This window comes from Anguilla rostrata, chromosome 12, assembly GCF_018555375.3.
Source record: "Anguilla rostrata isolate EN2019 chromosome 12, ASM1855537v3, whole genome shotgun sequence".
Taxonomy (NCBI): Eukaryota; Metazoa; Chordata; class Actinopteri; order Anguilliformes; family Anguillidae; genus Anguilla; species Anguilla rostrata.
In genome coordinates, this window is record NC_057944.1 from 22,264,517 (window position 1) to 22,285,221 (window position 20,705).

Below are 20,705 nucleotides of genomic sequence, written 5' to 3' on the forward strand. Positions count from 1 at the left end.
TTAGCTAGCCAAGCATATAAATTAAGGTATGATGTCCACTGTAAGTTGTTTCTGTTAAATTAATGTACTGTTTTGTCAGTTTGGGTAAACAAAAGGGGGAAATATTTAAAGAGGTGTGTCTTAATTTTCCATGAAATCCAAGATAATAATTCAAGCACCATTGCACGCAATCCACACTCTGTTACCATTGTAATTCACGAATCAACATGTTGAAAGCCTTTACCCGCTCTGATTTTATTATTTGATTGAGTCACTGACCTATCCCAGTTTTGCTCTCTGACTCATTATACAACCCCCCGTTCTGATGGGGATTCATAGGCAACCAAGAACAAAAAAACAAAAACAACGGTAACCCGTATATATAAATGTGACTTGACTGCTCTTAATGATCCGAAAGGACTGCAAGACCAGCAAGCCAACAGTATGCTACATCTTTTACATGGATTCTTACAATCATATTTCGTTCTTTTTTAGATTGCTTAAATTATGTATAATTACAGAATTTTTTATTGTTCAATGAAACTGTAACTTCATGAATCTCACAGAAGAGCATCAAGAGGCATCCTGTGTCCATTCAAATGTTTCCTGTTTGGGAACTTCAGGTGATGTGCTGCTGTATATGGCTGCAGCAGTAGTTGTGACAGTGACAGTGTGTGGAAACCTGCTTGTGATCATCTCCATCTGTCACTTCAAGCAACTTCAGACACCAACTAATTTTGTACTGCTCTCTCTGGCCATGGCAGACTTTCTTGTTGGGGTAATTGTGATGCCCCTCTACTTTACTGTGTTGATCAATTCACAGAGGTGCTTTGATATATTGTATTGCACAATGTTTCATTTAGCAGGATTTTACCTTACTTGTTTATCAATTTATAATGTAACTTTAATTGCAGTGGACCGATACCTGGCTCTCTCCAACCCTTTTCACTACTCCATGAAAGTGACAGTGAATGTAACTTTGAGGATAATAGCCATACTGTGGTTGTATTCGTTAATTTACAATGTGGTGCTTCTTTATTATAATGGAAATATTACTGACATGAAAGCAAACATCACATGTGGTGAGTGTTTTGTTAAGGTTAATACAGTATGGGCTATTGTTGACTTAATAATTGTATTTGTTTTACCATGCTCAATTATTATATTCATATACCTGAACATTTTTGCTATTGCTAAAAAGCATGCAAATAAAATAAGGAGTGTCAGAAAGTGCCCAAAAGTAAATAACAGTAATATGGCATCTGAAAGGAAAGCAGCAAAAACCCTTGGAGTTTTAGTGGCAGTGTTCCTTCTGTGCTTAGTACCCTACTATGTAAGTGCCTTCATTGAGGTCTATTTCAGGAATAGATCTGTGCACGTTGCAGTTTCAGTTACATTGACTCTAATATATTTAAATTCTTCTATTAATCCTATTATTTATGCTCTGTTCTATCCATGGTTTCAGAGGTCTTTTAAGATCATAATAACACTCAAGATATGTAGAACAGAATCTTCGGTCTTGCATGTGCTAGCACAGGAAACATAAGCAATTCTTATGTAGTGTGAATGTGATGTAATAAAGCCTTTTCATTTTTTTTCATCCTTGTATTTCATTAATGGGTAGAATTATTTTATTTATTTATTTTCTATTACTTGTACTAGTAATATCACCGTTATTCTGATGTAATTTCTAATATTTTGTATTTTTATTGTCATGTGTTGTGCACAACATTTCAGTACCCTTTTATGTAAGTGCCTTCCTTGATGTCTATTTCAGGAACAGATCTATGCACCTTGCACTTTCAATTACAGTGATTTTACTATATTTAAATTCGTCTATCAATCCTATTATTTATGCCCTGTTCTATCCATGGTTTCAGAGGTCTGTTAAACTTATAATAACACTTAAGATATGTGGCAGAGACTCTTCAGTCTTGCATGTACTGGCACAGGAAACATAAGGATTTATTATTTAGTGTGAATGTGATGTAATAAAGCTTTTTCTTTTTTCATCCTTATTTTTCATTAATGGGTCACAATATGTATGATATTGTCCTAATTATTATATTTTTAAAAAATTTAATATTATTATTATTGTTATTATTATCACTTAGTAATGTCACCATTTTTTTCTGTTGTAATTTTTAATGTTATATTTTTATTGTCATGTGTTGTGCACAATAAATGGTCTATTTCAGAAGTACCAAAACCAGGTCTCCAGTTTTTATGGTGATGTCAGGTCACCATGAGCCAATTATTTTTTCCATTATTGTCATTTTCATTATATCTCTTCCTGAATATTTTTCATATAGACATGTAATATTTAGAAAAATGTTCAGTGGACTGATTGTTTTCTTTTAACATAAACATATGCATGAATATTTATTAATTTATAATTCGGTTATTTTTATTTTGGTCAGGACCACTGTCATCAAAGTTAGAATCTTTATTGACAATCTTAAAATGGCAATACATTTATGTTTGACGGTATGGCTCTATTCTGGAAGCCCTCCCAGCCACTATGCATGGATAAAGCAAGTGCGGACCCCCCTAGAGGGGTACACACAGCTTAGTTTGTAACATTGTTTTAAATTGATGTCGGGGTTGGAGTGTTGTAAAGAGAAAATAAAAGATGTGTGATTCTTCTTGGTGAGAAGTGGGAGAAGGACGGAGAAGGTTGGTGAGACGTAACGGCGAGCGAATGCGCAGCAAAATGTCTACAATTCAGAGGACAGACTGCTTGTACCCTGGAGAGAACCTACTAGGGGATTAACTCAGGCATTTCTCAAAGGATTGACTCCAGTGCTGGAATCTCCCAAGTTCTTCCTCGCCAGTTCTCTGCAGAACTGTGTGGGCAGTCGTAAGTATGATGACCACAGGTGCTTCAACGCCATGGAGAAGCGCCAACAGGTTTCCTTTTATGGCCATTTCTGAACATTTTCTTGTTTCGTGAATGTATTTAGATGTATATGGATTAGGGAAGTATTTTGTTCATTGGTAAGGAAGGCTACGTGAAGTAAAACTATTTATTTTAAAACTTACGTACAGGTTATCTGATTTGTGGGTTTTGTGATTTATATGGGGGCTCATTTGTTTTGTTTCAATATCACCAGAGTTAAATACATGGGTGAGTTCAATATCTACATCGCTGGCCCAGGCCTCTAGAGATATGAGTCGTAACCAGAGTGAAGTTTGGATGTAGCTGTCTCGTTTGGATCCGGGGAAGAATTAAATTTAAATACTAGCTAAAGATTTGTTCTTTAACTCTGCTGGTACAGAGTCCCGCGAGGCAGGTGTTACAATTATAATTCAGGATGGGTATTTGTCGCAGAAAATATTGGTTGAAATCACAGAGCAGTCACAGCACAGTTGTTGTAAACAGGGGCATAAGCAGGGTCAAAATTTTTGTGAGGTCCATATTGTTAATATGTGACATAGTCTACAGTGAAAAAAAGAAAACACTGCAGAACATGTGCACTACACCAATTTTTAATGTACTAACTGTTCTTTCATCTGTTTTTCATCACTCCTTTTTTCATCTTTCATAAATGTCTTTTCACCTCTTCAAACTACTTTCACTCCTTCAGTTTGAAATCTTGTTGCATAAGCACTGAGCCAGCCTTGGCCTCCATTAAGTGGGCTACACGCTTGGATAAAAAATGCTTTTTTTGCTGTTGACTTCATACAAGATTTCACATGCCAGTAATAAATGTATAGAACCTGAAGATTGGCTGTCCCCTGTTTCCATTGTCACTCAATCTGCCAGGCACAAGACTTGTCTGTACCGGCCTTCCAATTGGCCCTTTTCCACTGCCATGCTGTACCATACTGTACTGTGCCGTGAAACCATGCTCACGGGATCTAGATGTGTTTCCATCGCCCGCAGAAGTGTACCATGAGTAGTGCTCTAAACTACATTTTGCCTCTCCTCCAGAGAGTTAACAAATAAAATTATGAATGGCAGTTTGGCTAATACAAGAATGAACACTGTCTACATAAATTTTTTTGTAGCTAGCTAATGTTAACACATTTGACTCATTGGTTCGGTGTATAAGATATGTCACTATAACACAGGTGTAGAATTGCAGGTATTTTATTTCCTGAAAGCTTATTGTTATAACTTATGTAAAACTTGTGTTTTGGCACGCAGTTCGATGTTACTGGATGTTATTCGGAAAACCCTCCTGATTTTCAGACCTGCATTTCACGGTCCCTCCATGCTCCGTGTATGGAACATTGCCAAGCCTGCCTTCTCAATTTCACCCTCATGCATGAAAATAGTGACAACATATTTTGTGAAGTAATTTATACTCAAGAGAGAATTTCTCCAAATAACATTTCTTAAGTGAATGTTACACAATGTAAAATGAGCATTTTCTTTTATTTCTATTACTTCCTCCCAAGTTTTCATTGTCATGGTTCTCAAAATTTGGTGGAAACAGAAGCTAGTACACATTCCGGGAAATGCCTAGGTTCCCGATAGTTCTGGGTACGGGTGTTGCAATGGAAAAGGGGCTAATTTTAGAATGAACTTCCCATGGTGGTCAGGACAGCAGAATTGTCTGTCTTCACATGCAAAATGAAACCTTACCTCTTTGGAGGGCATCTTGGTTCTACTCTCATTCCCTGGCTCAGATAATCATACCCTTTGTGGTAGTTCAGGTTCTGGTCATTTTTATGATTTGAGGTTTCTCTTTCAGGGGTATTTATGGATGTACTGTAATCTGGACGTTTTTGCTTAGCATAGTTAATTTACATTAGTGCTTCAGTGATGGTACGTATACACTCGTTGGTCTTGGAATGATGTATATAACAGGTCTGGGATTCAACAGCATGAACTTGTGTTAAGAGCTTCTGTTAAATTAATGTAATACTATGTTAATTTGGGTAAACAAGGAGGGATATATTTAACAGTATTTGTCATAATTTTCCAAAAAGCCCAAGAAAAGTCAATACATTGATGAACTCCAATCAACTTCTGCAATCAAGAAGTATAAGCCCTTTCCACTTGACACCCTCTCTATAATATTTGATGACATCACTGACCCAATTTTGCTCCCTGTCTCCTAACACAATCTCGTGTACAAATGTAATTTAATCTGATGGGAATTCATAGACAGTCACCCAAAGTAAAAAAATAAAAAAAATAAAAAAAAGCAATGGCAACCCCTTTATTTAAATGTGACTCGACTGCTCTTAATGAGACAAAAGGACTCTGCAAGACCATCAAGCCACAGTATGCTACATCTTTTTTGCGGATTCATACAACACAATTTCTTTCTTTTTAAGATTGCCAAAATTATGTATAATGACAGACTGTTTTATTTTTCAGTGAAACCGTAACTACTTCCTTCATGAATCTCACAGAAGAGCATCAAGAGGCAGCCTGTGTCCATTCCAACTTCTCCTGTTTGGGAACTTCACTAACAGGAGCTGATGTGCTGCTCTATGTGTCTGTAGCAGTAGTTGTGACACTGACAGTGTGTGGAAACCTGCTTGTGGTCATCTCCATCTGTCACTTCAAACAGCTTCAGACGCCAACTAATTTCCTACTGCTCTCTCTGGCCATGGCAGACTTTCTTGTTGGGTTAATTGTGATGCCCCTCTACTTTACTATGTTGATAGATTCACAGAGGTGCTTTGGTATATTGTATTGCACAATTTTTAATGTTGCATCGTATTACCTTACTGGTATATCAATTTATAATGTTGCTTTAATTGCAGTGGACCGATATCTGGCTCTCTCCAATCCTTTTCACTACTCTATGAAAGTGACAGTGAATGTAACTTTGAGGATAATAGCCATACTGTGGTTGTATTCGTTAATCTACAATATGTTGCTTCTTTATTTCAATGGAAATATTACTGACATGAAAGCAAACATCACATGTGGTGAGTGTATTGTTAAAGTTAATACAGTATGGCCTATTGTTGACTTCATAATTGTATTTGTTTTACCATGCTCAATTATTATATTCACATACCTGAAAATTTTTGTAATCGCTAAAAAGCATGCAAATAAAATAAGGAGTGTCAGAAAGTGCCCAAAAGTAAATAACAGTAATATGGCATCTGAAAGGAAAGCAGCAAAAACCCTTGGAGTTTTAGTGGCAGTGTTCCTTCTGTGCTTAGTACCCTACTATGTAAGTGCCTTCCTTAATGTATATTTCAGGAACAGATCAGTGAACTTTGCAGTTTCAATTTCATGGACTCTAATATATTTAAATTCTTCTATTAATCCTATTATTTATGCCCTGTTCTATCCATGGTTTCAGAGGTCTGTTAAACTCATAATAACACTTAAGATATGTGGCACAGACTCTTCAGTCTTGCATGTGCTGGCACAGGAAACATAAGGACTTATTATGTAGTGTGAATGTGATGTAATAAAGCCTTTTCATTTTTTTCATCCTTGTTTTTCGTTAATGGGTCACAATATGTATATTATCATTATTATTGTTATTATTATCACTTAGTAATGTCATGGTTTTTTCTGTTGTAATTTTTAATGTTATATTTTTATTGTCATGTGTTGTGCACAGTAAATGGTACATTTCAGAAGTAACAAGAACTGTTCTCCAGTTTTTATGGTAAAATGTGAGGTCACTATGAGCCAATCATTTTTCCCATTTTTGTCATTTTCATTATATCTCTTCCTGAGACTATTTCATATAGACATGTAATGTTTTAAAAAATGGACTGTCTGGATCGTTTTCTTTTAACATAATAAATGCATGAATGTTCATTAGTTTATCATTCAATTATCTTCATTTCAGACAAGACCACTGTTGTCAAAATTAGAATCTTTATCAACAATCTTAAAAGGCAATACAGTTATATGTGACAGTATGGCTCTATTCTGGAAGCTCTCGCAGCCACCACGCATGGATAAAGCAGGTGCACACCTGGTGGGTGGTGGAGGGGTTTTAGACTAGCAGACTGCAGTATTCAGCAGGAGGAAGCAGGTTTAGATATGCATGAGGCCAATGAGTTAGGGGAGGTCATTTAAATAGATCGCCCTGTTATGTGAATGGACTGTGATGGGTGAACATTGCTAAACAGCTGAGCCATCGTCAGATCCAGCTGGTGCTGGGCTTGACTCTTGTGGTCTGTCTGAACTAACACGTTTCTGGATGTATGCCATAACATTCATATTTTGACTACATCTGAATTTTCATTAGCATGTGTAGTTGTTTACTACAATTTGTCTGCATTATTACATTTTACATTACATTACAGGCATTTGGCAGACGCTCTTATTCAGAGCGACGTACAACAAAGTGTATAACCATAACCAGGAACAAGTATGACGAAACCCCTAGAGAGAAGTACCGGTCCAAGTGCAGGGAACAACCGCATAGTTCAACTTGGACCCTGAGGTTAAACTGATTAACACTAACAACGAGAACGGCAACAACGCAATCAATGGAAAAAATACAAGTAGTCGTTAAGACAGTTAATGCACCTAAGTCACCTACGAAACAGCTGCCTAGTTACAACCCTAAGTTTAGTCATTTACAGGGGGGAAGGGAGGGATGGGGAGAGGTGCAGCCTGAAGAGGTGAGTCTTCAGTCGTCGTTTGAAATGGGTCAGAGACTCAGCTGTTCTGACCTCCACAGGGAGGTCATTCCACCATCGTGGGGCCAGAACAGACAGGAGACGTGTTCTGGAAGTGCAGGTGTGAAGAGGGGGAGGTGCTAGGCGTCCTGAGGTAGCAGAACGGAGGGATCTGGCTGGCATGTAGGGTTTGAATATCTGGTGGAGGTATGCTGGGGCTGATCCCTTGACTGCCTGGTATGCTAGGATCAATGTTTTAAATTTGATGCGAGCTATAACAGGCAGCCAGTGGAGGGTAGTGAGCAGGGGAGTTACGTGGGAGTGTCTGGGGAGGTTGAAGATCAGACGAGCCGCAGCATTCTGAATGAGCTGCAGGGGTCTGGTGGCGGATGCCGGTAGTCCAGCCAGAAGAGAGTTGCAGTAGTCCAGGCGGGATAGAACCATTGCTTGGACCAGGAGCTGGGTTGAGTCGGTGGTGAGAAAGGGGCGGATTCTGCGGATGTTGTACAGGAAAAATCTGCATGCCCGGGTTACTGCTGCAATGTTGTTGGAGAGGGACAGCCTGTTGTCCATCACCACTCCGAGATTCTTGGCGCAGGGTGATGATGTCACTACGGTGTCCCCTAGGGAAATGGAAAAGTCGAGGAGGGGAGAGGATAGAGCAGGAATCAAGATTAGCTCCGTCTTTCCCGGGTTCAGCTTCAGGTGGTGATTGTCCATCCAGCTCTGAATGTCCCTCAGGCAAGCGGAGATGCGGACAGGGACCTGTGTGTCCGATGGGGAGAAGGAGAGAAAGAGTTGCGTGTCGTCGGCATAGGAGTGATAGGACAAGCCATGGGCAGATATTACAGGGCCAAGGGATCTGGTGTACAAGGAGAAGAGAAGGGGACCGAGGACTGAGCCCTGGGGAACTCCGGTGGTGAGGGGACGGGGTGGTGATACCTTACCCGCCCAGGCAACCTGGAAGGAACGGTCAGAGAGGTAAGACTCAATCCAGTCAAGGACTGTGCCGCGGATCCCTGTTGCTGCCAGGGAGGACAGGAGGATAGAGTGGTCCACAGTGTCAAATGCAGCAGAGAGGTCTAGAAGAATCAGGACAGAGGAGAGGGAGGCTGCTCGTGTGGCATGGAGTGACTCACTGACCGAGAGGAGTGCAGTCTCGGTCGAGTGGCCAGGCCTGAAGCCAGACTGGTGGGGATCAAGCAGGTTGTTCTCAGAGAAGAAAGCAGAGAGCTGGTTAGATGCAGCACGTTCAAGTGTTTTGGATAGGAAAGGGAGGAGATTATGTTTGCAGTTAAATAATTTAAATACTATTTCTTGATAATCATTATCGTTGAAGATTAAGATAAGACAAATTGTTCACTGGTGTAAGACATGCTCTTTACTTAATCTGATGGTCCCACGGTCAAGTCAAACCACAATAAACAGAGTCTGAACTAATGTGGAATAAAAACGTTCTCAGTCGCCCCATACACTTCATACCATTTCCAGCACTGCTAATATTTCCTCTTTCTTATTATTTCCATAAGCACTGACTATGTTCTTATGGATACAGCTGTAAGATACATATTGGCTTGCCTGGTTTTGAATCTCAGCATGGGCCTTTCTGTGTGGATTTAGATTGGCGACCTGTCAAGAGTGTTTTCCTGCCTCTCCTGCCTCTCGCTGCATGCTGGGATAGGCTCCAGCAGCCCCCATGACCCTGACCAGGGTAAGCAGGTATAGATAATGGATGGATGAATGGTAGGTCTTGAGCACAATTGCCTAATACACGATGCTAGTTCATCTAATGTATCTTAGATTGCCTAATTATACATGACGCTGGATCATTTACAGTAGCTTGGATTGTGTAATTATACACAATGCCAGATCATCTAGGTAAAGATTGCAATGTGATGGCCCTGCACAATGCTACTAGGTCAGACCTGTCAATATCTGAGAAAGTGTGGGACACATGATAATATTGGCAGCATTTTAGTTTATAATATGCTAAATTAACTAATCCATATAAACCCAATGCAATATTTTGCCAGATATGATGCTGCAACATACAGTATACACATCCCAGAGGCAACGCATTTGCCATGCTGCTGATACTGAGTTTAATTTAAAATGTAATGCACAAAACATGACTTTTCATAGAGTTTCCACTATTTGAGGTGGAAAAGGTTCCTCCATTGGGACAATGGTGAGAAACCCCAAAAGATTTGTCCAGGCTCTTGTTATATCAGTGTAGAGTCCTCTATGACAGAAATACAGGAATTACAACAGGGGAATCAGCATCTACAAATGAAAGTGCTCAAGGTACAGCTCCACTGCCATAAACCGATGGAACCTAAAAGTGCACGAGTCTGAGAAATGGACAGAGAAAACATGCAGATCATAACTGACATTTTTAGCAAAGTAGCACCAACGATTCTGGATAAACTGTTGTCAAGCTGCTGTCAGGATTTGTTAAGCACACCAACAACATCCTCTAGCCATCATTTACCACAGGTTTGAGTGCCATATCCAAAGTTCTCAAACTTTGGTGGAAACAGAAACTAGTACGCATTCCAGGAAATACCAAGGTTCTCGATAGTTCTGGGTACGGATGTTGCAATGGAAAAGAGGCTAATTTTAGAATGAACTTCCTTCCCATGATGGTCAGGACAGTAGAATTGTCTGTCTTCACATGCAAAATGAAACCTTACCTATTTGAAGTGCATCTTGGTTCTACTCTCATTCTCCTGCTCTGATAATCATACCCTTTGTGGTAGTTCAGGTTCTGGTCATTTTTATGATTTGAGGTTTCACTTTTAGGGGTTTTTATGGATGTACTGTAATCTGGATGTTTTTGCTTAGTATAGTTAATTTGCATTAGTGCTACAATGATGGTACATATATACTCGTTGGTCTTGGAATGATGTATATACTACGTCTGGGATTCAAAAGCATAAACTTGTGTTAAGAGCTTCTGTTAAATTAATGCAATACTTTGCTAATTTGGGTAAACAAGGAGGGATATATTTAACAGGATTTGTCATAATTTTCCATGAATCCCAAGAAAATTCTATACATTGATGAACTCCAGTCTGTTACCATTGTACTTCTGCAATCAAGAAGTATAAGCCATTTCCTCTTGAAATCCTCTCTATATTATTTGATGACATCACTGACCCAGTTTTGCTCCCTGTCTCCTAACACAATCCCGTGTCCCAATGTCATTTAATCTGATGGGAATTCATAGACAGTCACCCAAAGTAAAAAAAAGAAAAAAATCAACGGTAACCCCTTTATATAAATGTGACTCGACTGGTCTTAATGAGCCAAAAGGACTCTGCAAGACCAGCAAGCCACAGTATGCTACATCTTTTTTGCGGATTCATACAACAAAATTTATTTCTTTGTTAGATTGCATAAATTATGTATAATGACGGACCGTTTTATTGTTCAGTGAAACCATAACTACTTCCTTCATGAATCTCACAGAAGAGCATCAAGAGGCAGCCTGTGCCCATTCCAACTTCTCCTGTTTGGGAACTTCACTAACAGGAGCTGATGTGCTGCTCTATGTGTCTGTAGCAGTAGTTGTGACACTGACAGTGTGTGGAAACCTGCTTGTGATCATTTCCATCTGTCACTTCAAACAGCTGCAGACACCAACTAATTTCCTACTGCTCTCTCTGGCCATGGCAGACTTTCTTGTTGGGGTAATTGTGATGCCCCTCTACTTTACTATGTTGATAGATGCACAGAGGTGCTTTGATATATTGTATTGCACAATTTTTAATGTTGCATCATATTACCTTCCTTGTATATCAATTTATAATGTCGCTTTAATTGCAGTGGACCGATATCTGGCTCTCTCCAACCCTTTTCACTACTCCATGAAAATGACAGTGAATGTAACTTTGAGGATAATAGCCATACTGTGGTTGTATTCATTAATCTACAATATGTTGCTTCTTTATTTCAACGGAAATATTACTGACATGAAAGCAAACATCACATGTGGTGAGTGTATTGTTAACGTTAATACAGTATGGGCTATTGTTGACTTTATAAGTGTATTTGTTTTACCATGCTCAATTATTATATTCATATACCTGAACATTTTTGCTATTGCTAAAAAGCATGCAAATAAAATAAGGAGTGTCAGATTGTGCCCAAAAGTAAATAGCAGTAATACGGCATCTGAAAGGAAAGCAGCAAAAACCCTTGGAGTTCTAGTGGCAGTGTTCCTTCTTTGCTTAGTACCCTACTATGTAAGTGTTTTCCTTAATGTCTATATCAGGAACAGATCTGTGAACTTTGCAGTTTCAATTTCATGGACTCTAATATATTTACATTCTTCTATCAATCCTATTATTTATGCTCTGTTCTATCCATGGTTTCAGAGGTCTGTAAAGCTCATAATAACATTTAAGATATGTGGCACAGACTCTTCAGTCTTGCATGTGCTGTCACAGGAAACATAAGGACTTATTATGTAGTGTGAATGTGATGTAATAACACCTTTTCATTTTTTTTCATCCTTGTTTTTCATTAATGGGTTACAATATGTATATTATTATTATTATTATTATTATTATTATTATTATCACTTAGTAATGTCATCGTTTTTCTGTTTTAATTTTTAATGTTATATTTTTATTGTCATGTGTTGTGCACAATAAATGGTACATATCAGAAGTACAAAAAACAGGTCTCCAGTTTTTATGGTAAAATGTGTGGTCGCTATGAGCCAATCATTTCCCCAATTTTTGTCATTTTCATCATATCTCTTCCTGAGGCTAAAAATGGACTGTCTGGGTTGTTTTCTTTTAACATAAAAAATGCATGAATATTCATTAGTTTATCATTCAGTTATCTTCATTTCAGACAAGACCACTGTTGTCAAAGTTAGAATCTTTATCGACAATCTTAAAAGGCAATACAGTTATATTTGACAGTATGGCTCTATTCTGGAAGCCCTCTCAGCCACCACGCATGGATAAAGCGGGTGCATACCCCCCTAGAGTGGTACACACAGAACAGATCCAGCAGCTATGAGGACCATTATTACCCTTTAATTATACAGTATAGGTTGGTAGCGTGTGTTTAGATGTCGGAGGAAACCAGACAATATGGAGGAAACCCACACGGACATGGGGAGAGCATGCAAACTCCACACAAGGCCGGGTTTCAAACCCAGGACCTTCTTGCAGTGAGGTGACAGTGCTATGCACTGCACCACTGCGCCTCCCATACATGTTAGGATAGTCTAGTGAACACATGAGGGAGGAGCTGGTGGATGGTGGAGGGGTTTTAGACTAGCAGACTGCAGTATTCAGCAGGAGGAAGCAGGCTTAGATATGCATGAGGAAGTGCCAATGAGTAAGGGGAGGTCATTTAAATAGACCGCCCTGTTATGTGAATGGACTGTGATGGGTGAGCATTGCTAAACAGCTCAGCCATCGTCAGATCCAGCTGCTGCTGGGCTTGACTCTCGTGGTCTGTCTGAACTAACATGTTTCTGGATGTATGCCATAACATTTATACATAATGCATATTTTGACTACATCTGATTCTTCATTAGCATGTTTAGTTGTTGACTACAATTTGTCTGCATTATGTTGGCAGTTAAATAATTTGAATACTATTTCTTGGTAATCATTATCATTGAAGATTAAGTTAAGACAAATTGTTCACTGGTGTAAGACATGCTCTTTGTTTAATCTGATGGTCCCACAGTCAAGTCAAACCACAATAAACAGAGTCTCCATTAAAACGTTCTCCATCGCCCCATACTCTTCATACCATTTCCAGCACTGCTAATATTTCCTCTTTCTTAATATTTTCATAAGTACTGACTCTGTTATTATGGATACAGCTGTAAGATAAATACTGGCTTGCCTGGTTTTCAATCTCAGCACGGGCATTTCTGTGTGGAGTTAGATTGGCGACCTGTCAAGAGTGTATTTCTGCCTCTCCTTGTCATGGTTCTGTGTTTTCCTGTCTGTGTTTCCCTTGTTGGGCCGCCAGATGGCGGCACTTCTGTTTTGTGTCCTGCTCCCCCCTGTTAATTGTATTATTGTTGTCTCGTTATTCTATCATTGTTCCCACCTGTGTCTTGTTATCCCCTCCTTTTCCTGGGTTGATTGTTTTTTGAGTTCACCTGTGTCTTGTTACCCACTGTCTATTTAAGTTCTTTGTTCCCTTGACTCGGGTGCTGGTTCCTTGTGATTGTTCCCGACTTGTGTTTGTTTGACTTACATGTATCTGCCTGCCTGTGTTTTTGACCTGCTTGTGTGTGTGACTGTGTTTCCGCCTGTTAGTTCCTGCCCGGTTTCTGTCCTACCTGTGTTCTGCTCTGTGTGTGTTTTGAGTTTTGAGTTTTCTGTTTTGTGTTTTTTGGTAGTGCCCTGCGTGGCCTTTTGGTTTCCTGTTTTTTTTTGTCCCCTGTCATGTAAGTAAAGTCTTTGTTAATTTTCCCTTTTTGAGTTTGTGTTTTTTTTCCCTCTGCGTTTGGGTCCCCCCTACCCATTACGTCACAGAAGGAACCAGCCTGTGCTGGACCCAGCAGAGTTTTTTTTTTTTTTTTTTTTTTTTTTTGTGTGTTTTTTGTGTTTTTTGTTTATCATGCCGGGGTGGTGGGAGCTCGACCCAGTTTTCGCCCTTGAGCCTCCCAGTGCCCGGGGCGGGCAGTCACGGAGGCGCCGTGGTCGGGCTGCCTCCCGGTCGGCCAGACCTCCAGCTGCTTAGCCAGCGGATCCTGACCCTTTTGAAGGGTCTCGGTCATTTTTCCAGGGTCCGGCCCGCGGGGGTCCCGCCGGTCCCGTCCGGCTGCCCAGCCGGGTTCACTATGGCTGGGGTCCGTGTTCCTGTCTCCTGCCCAGTCGGGTTCCCTACAGCTGGGGTCCGTGTTCCAGTCCCCTGCCCAGCCCAGACTGCAGGGGGGTCCTTCACTCGTTGTTCCGCAGGGGCCACTGCCGCCTGCTCCACCCACTGTTCGTGCTTCGCCCGCGCCTCGAGCCCCGGAGAGGCCTTCAGAGCCGCCTCGAGCCCCGGAGAGGCCTCCAGAGCCGCCTCGAGCCCCCTAGTGTTCGTGCTCCCCCTAGCGTTCGTGCTCCCCCTAGCGTTCGTGCTCCCCCTAGCGTTCGTGCTCCCCCTAGCGTTCGTGCTCCCCCTAGCGTTCTCGCACCCCCCAGCGTCCGTTCTTCCCCTAGTGTTTTCGTGCCCCCTAGTGTGTCCAAGCCATCACTGCCCCTACCCAGTGCCCCGAGACCTCGCCCTATCCATGTTCCCCACCGTGTGTCTGCCTGTTCACCTGCCCCCTTGTCTATTTGTCTGCCCACCTGCCTGTCTGCCTGCTTGCCCGCGTGTGTGTCAGCCAGTACGTTGGCCTGTTTGTCTGCCCCCTAGGCCGTCGGCCCGTCGGCTAATCTGTTCGCCCGCCTGTCTGCCTGTATGTCGGTGTGTCAGTCTGCGTGTTTTTTGTCATGTCTGCCAGTTTGTCAGTCCGTGTGTCAGAGTTCACCCCTCTCCTTCCCTCTCTGTCTGTCCCTTAGTGTGTCTATAGGTCTTGCTGTGTGTCTCCCCGTCTGCTTGTCCCTTTGTCTGTCCTTGTAGGTCTCCCGGTGTCCCCGTCCGAGTCCTGTCCCCGTCCGAGTCCAGTCCCGAGTCCTGTCCCCGTCCGAGTCCAGTCCCGAGTCCTGTCCCCGTCCGAGTCCAGTCCCGAGTCCTGTCCCCATCCGAGTCCAGTCCCAAGTCCTGTTTCCCCCGTCCGAGTCCAGTCCCGAGTCCTGTTTCCCCCGTCTGAGTCCAGTCCCGAGTCCTGTTCCCCCGTCCGAGTCCAGTCCCGAGTCCTGTTCCCCCGTCCGAGTCCAGTCCCGAGTCCTGTCCCCGTCCGAGTCCAGTCCCCGTCCAAGTCCTGTCCCAAGTCCAGTCCCCGTCCAAGTCCTGTCCCGAGTCCTGTCCCGAGTCCTGTCCCCCGTCCGAGTCCTGTCCCGAGTCCTGTCCCCCTCGTCCGAGTCCTGTCCCGAGTCCTGTCCCCCCCGTCCGAGTCCTGTCCCGAGTCCTGTTCCCCCCGTCCGAGTCCTGTCCCGAGACCTGTTCCCCCGTCCGAGTCCTGTTCCCCCGTCCGAGTCCAGTCACGAGTCCTGTTCCCCCATCCGAGTCCAGTCCCGAGTCTTGTTCCGTTCTTGAGTCCTGTTCCAGTCCTGTGTCCAGTCCTGTTTCTGTCCTGAGTCCTGTCTCCAGCTCCCACCCTCTGTTCACTCTCTCCCCGGGTCGGCCTCCTGGGACGTCAGGAGCCGTCCCTTAGGGGGGGGCTCACTGTCATGGTTCTGTGTTTTCCTGTCTGTGTTTCCCTTGTTGGGCCGCCAGATGGCGGCACTTTTGTTTTGTGTCCTGCTCCCCCCTGTTAATTGTATAATTGTTGTCTCGTTATTCTATCATTGTTCCCACCTGTGTCTTGTTATCCCCTCCTTTTCTGGGTTGATTGTTTTTTAAGTTCACCTGTGTCTTGTTACCCCCTGTCTATTTAAGTTCTTTGTTCCCTTGACTCGGGTGCTGGTTCCTTGTGTTTGTTCCCGACTTGTGTTTGTTTGACTTACATGTATCTGCCTGCCTGTGTTTTTGACCTGCTTGTGTGTGTGACTGTGTTTCCGCCTGTTAGTTCCTGCCTGGTTTCTGTCCTACCTGTGTTCTGCTCTGTGTGTGTTTTGAATTTTGAGTTTTCTGTTTTGTGTTTTTTGGTAGTGCCCTGCGTGGCCTTTTGGTTTCCTGTTTTTTTTTTTTGTCCCCTGTCATGTAAGTAACATCTTTGTTAATTTTCCCTTTTTGAGTTTGTGTTTTTTTTCCCTCTGCATTTGGGTCCCCCCTACCCGTTACGAGACACTCCTGCCTATTGCTGCATGCTGGGATAGGCTCCAGCAGCCCCCATGACCGTGACCAGGGTAAGCAGACATAGAAAATGCATGTATAAATGGTAGGTCTTGGGCACAATTGCGTAATACACGATGCTAGCTCATCAAGTGTAGCTTAGATTGCCTAATTATACATGACGCTGGCTCATTTACAGTAACTTGGATTGTGTAATTATACACAATGCCAAATCATCTAGGTAAAGATTGCAATGTAATGGCCCCGCACAAGGCTACTAGGTCAGACCTGTCAATATCTGAGAAAAGGTGGGACACATGATAATATTGGCAGCATTTTAGTTCATAAAATATGCTAAATTAACTAATCCATATAACCCAATGCAATATTCTGCCAGATATGATGCTGCAACATACAGTATACACATACCAGAGGCAACGCATTTGCCATGCTGCTGATACTGAGTTTAATTTAAAATGTAATGCACAAAACATGACTTTTCATAGAGTTTCCACTATTTGAGGTGGAAAAGGTTCCTCCATTGGGACAATGGTGAGAAACCCCAAAAGATTTGTCCAGGCTCTTGTTTTATCAGTGTAGAGTCCTCTGTGACAGAAATACAGGAATTACAACAGGGGAATCAGCATCTACAATTGAAAGTGCTCAAGGTACAGCTCCACATCCATAAACTGATGGAACCTAAAAGTGCATGAGTCTGAGAAATGGACAGAGAAGACACAGATCATAACTGACATTTTCAGAAAAGTAGCACCAACAATTCTGGATAAACTGTCGTCAAGCTGCTGTCAGGATTTGTTAAGCACAGCAAAAACATCCTCATGCCATCATTTACCACAGGTTTGAGTGCCTTATCCAAAGTTCTCAAACTTTGGTGGAAACAGAAACTAGTACGCATTCCTGGAAATACCAAGGTTCTCAATAGTTCTGGGTACGGATGCAATGGAAAAGGGGCTAATTTTAGAATGAACTTCCTTCCCATGATGGTCAGGACAGTAGAATTGTCTGTCTTCACATGCCAAATGAAACCTTACTTCTTTGAAGTGCATCTTGGTTCTACTCTCATTCTCCTGCTCTGATAATCATACCCTTTGTGGTAGTTCAGGTTCTGGTCATTTTTATGATTTGAGGTTTCACTTTTAGGGGTTGTTATGGATGTACTGTAATCTGGATGTTTTTGCTTAGTATAGTTAATTTGCATTAGTGCTTCACTGATGGTACATATATACTCGTTGGTCTTGGAATGATGTATATACTAGGTCTGAGATTCAACAGCATGAACTTGTGTTAAGAGCTTCTGTTAAATTAATGTAATGCTATGTTATTTTGGGTAAACAAGGAGGGATATATTTAACAGGATTTGTCATAATTTTCCATGAAACCCAAGAAAATTCTATACATTGATGAACTCCAGTCTGTTACCATTGTACTTCTGCAATCAAAAAGTATGAGCCCTTTCCTCTTGAAATCCTCTCTATGTTATTTGATGACATCACTGACCCAGTTTTGCTCCCTGTCTCATAACTCAATCCCGTGTCCCAATGTCATTTAATCTGATGGGAATTCATAGACAGTCACCCAAAGTAAAAAAAAGAAAAAAAGCAATGGTAACCCCTTTATATAAATGTGACTTGACTGCTCTTAATGAGCCAAAAGGACTCTGCAAGACCAGCAAGCCACAGTATGCTACATCTTCCATGCAGATTCATACAACAAAATGTCTTTCTTTTTTAGATTGCCTAAATTATGTATAATTACAGACCGTTTTATTGTTTAGTGAAACCATAACTACTTCCTTTATGAATCTCACAGAAGAGCATCAAGAAGCAGCCTGTGTCCATTCCAACTTTTCCTGTTTGGGAACTCCACTAACAGCAGCTGATGTGCTGCTCTATGTGTCTGTAGCAGTAGTTGTGACACTGACAGTGTGTGGAAACTTTCTTGTGATCATCTCCATCTGTCACTTCAAACAGCTTCAGACACCAACTAATTTCCTACTGCTCTCTCTTGCCATGTCAGACTTTCTTGTTGGGGCAATTGTGATGCCCCTCTACTTTACTATGTTGATAGATTCACAGAGGTGCTTTGGTATATTGTATTGCACGATTTGTAATGTTGCATCATATTACCTTCCTACATTATCAATTTATAATGTCGCTTTAATTGCAGTGGACCGATATCTGGCTATCTCCAATCCTTTTCACTACTCCATGAAAATGACAGTGAATGTAACTTTGAGGATAATAGCCATACTGTGGTTGTATTCATTTATCTACATTATGTTGCTTCTTTATTTCAATGAAAATTTTACTGACATGAAAGCAAACATCACATGTGGTGAGTGTATTGTTAACGTTAATACAGTATGGGCTTTTGTTGACTTTATAAGTGTATTTGTTTTACCATGCTCAATTATTATATTCATATACCTGAACATTTTTGTAATTGCTAAAAAGCATGCAAAAAAAATAAGGAATGTCAGAATGTGCCCAAAAGTGAATAACAGTTCTATGGAATCTGAAAGGAAAGCAGCAAAAACCCTTGGAGTTCTAGTGGCAGTGTTCCTTCTGTGCTTACTACCCTACTATGTAAGTGTTTTCTTTAATGTCTATATCAGGAACAGATCTGTGAACCTTGCAGTTTCAATTTCATGGATTCTAATATATTTAAATTCTTCCATCAATCCTATTATTTATGCTCTGTTCTATCCATGGTTTCAGAGGTCTGCAAAGCTCATAATAACACTTAAGATATGTGGCACAGACTCTTCAGTCTTGCATGTGCTGTCACAGGAAACATAAGGACTTCTTATGTAGTGTGAATGTGATATAATAACGCCTTTTCATTTTTTTCATCCTTGTTTTTCATTAACAGGTTACAATATGTATATTATTATTATTATTATTATTATTATTATTATTATTATTATCACTTAGTAATGTCACAGTTCTTCTGTTTTAATTTTTAATGTTATATTTTTATTGTCATGTGTTGTGCACAATAAATGGTACATGTCAGAAGTACAAAAAACAGGTCTCCAGTTTTTATGATAAAATGTGAGGTCACTATGAGGCAATCATTTTCCCAATTTTTGTCATTTTCATCATATCTCTTCCTGAGACTATTTCATATAGACATGTAATGTTTTTTTTAAAAAAATGGACTGTCTGGGTTGTTTTCTTTTAACATAAAAAATGTATGAATATTAATTCATTCATCATTCAATTATTTTCATTTCAGACAAGACCACTGTTGTCAAAGTTAGAATCTTTATCGACAATCTTAAAAGGCAATACAGTCATAATTGATGGTATGGCTCTATTCTGGAAGCCCTCCCAGCCACCACGCATGGATAAAGCAGGTGCATACCCCCCTAGAGGGGTACACACAGAACAGATCCAGCAGCTATGAGGATCATTATTACCCTTTAATTATACGGTATAGGGTGATAGCGTGTCTTTAGATGTCGGAGGAAACCAGAGAATATGGAGGAAACCCACACGGACATAGGGAGAACATGCAAACTCCACACAAGGTCGGGTTTCAAACCCAAGACCTTCTTGCAGTGAGGTGACAGACACCACTGTGCCTCCCATACATGTTAGGATAGTCTAGTGAACACATAAGGGAGGAGCTGGTGGGTAGTGGAGGGGTTTTAGACTAGCAGACTGCAGTATTCAGCAGGAGGAAGCAGGCTTAGATATGCATGAGGAAGTGCCAATGAGTAAGGGGAGGTCATTTAAATAGACCGCCCTGTTATGTGAATGGACTGTGATGGGTGAACATTGCTAAACAGCTCAGCCATCGTCAGATCCAGCTGGTGCTGGGCTTGACTCTTGTGGTCTGTCTGAACTAACGCGTTTCTGGATGTATGCCATAACATTCATACATAATGCATATTTTGACTACATCTGAATTTTCATTAGCATGTTTAGTTGTTGACTACAATTTGTCTGCATTAAGTTTGCAGTTAAATTATTTAAATACTATTTCTTGACAATCATTATCATTGAAGATTAAGTTAAGACAAATTGTTCAGTGGTGTAAGACATGCTCTTTGTTTAATCTGATGGTCCCACGGTCAAGTCAAACCACAATAAACAGAGTCTGAACTAATGTGGAATAAAAACGTTCTCCATCGCCTCATACACTTCATACCATTTCCAGAACTGCTAATATTTCCTCTTTCTTATTATTTCCATGAGCACTGACTATGTTCTTATGGATAGAGCTGTAAAATACAAATTGGCTTGCCTGGTTTTGAACCTCAGCATGGGACTTTCTGTGTGGATTTAGATTGGCGA

At 41.1% G+C, this 20,705-nt stretch overlaps 4 protein-coding genes across 4 annotated transcripts; all 4 read left to right on the forward strand.

Moving 5' to 3' along the window:
- Positions 1 to 414: 414 nt before the first annotated feature.
- LOC135236601 (trace amine-associated receptor 13c-like) lies at positions 415 to 1,762 on the forward strand. The gene has a single exon (XM_064303068.1). The coding sequence runs from the start codon at positions 533 to 535 to the stop codon at positions 1,523 to 1,525; it is 993 nt and encodes a 330-aa protein (XP_064159138.1). The 5' UTR covers positions 415 to 532; the 3' UTR covers positions 1,526 to 1,762.
- Positions 1,763 to 5,303: 3,541 nt separating this feature from the next.
- LOC135236509 (trace amine-associated receptor 13c-like) lies at positions 5,304 to 6,521 on the forward strand. Its single transcript, XM_064302935.1, has one exon. The coding sequence runs from the start codon at positions 5,334 to 5,336 to the stop codon at positions 6,333 to 6,335; it is 1,002 nt and encodes a 333-aa protein (XP_064159005.1). The 5' UTR covers positions 5,304 to 5,333; the 3' UTR covers positions 6,336 to 6,521.
- A 4,355-nt stretch (positions 6,522 to 10,876) lies between these two features.
- LOC135236720 (trace amine-associated receptor 13c-like) lies at positions 10,877 to 12,207 on the forward strand. Its single transcript, XM_064303217.1, has one exon. It carries the CDS (start codon positions 10,995 to 10,997, stop codon positions 11,994 to 11,996), a length of 1,002 nt encoding a protein of 333 aa, XP_064159287.1. The 5' UTR covers positions 10,877 to 10,994; the 3' UTR covers positions 11,997 to 12,207.
- Positions 12,208 to 18,024: 5,817 nt separating this feature from the next.
- Positions 18,025 to 19,416, forward strand: LOC135236853 (trace amine-associated receptor 13c-like). Its single transcript, XM_064303428.1, has one exon. The coding sequence runs from the start codon at positions 18,201 to 18,203 to the stop codon at positions 19,200 to 19,202; it is 1,002 nt and encodes a 333-aa protein (XP_064159498.1). The 5' UTR covers positions 18,025 to 18,200; the 3' UTR covers positions 19,203 to 19,416.
- Positions 19,417 to 20,705: the final 1,289 nt, after the last annotated feature.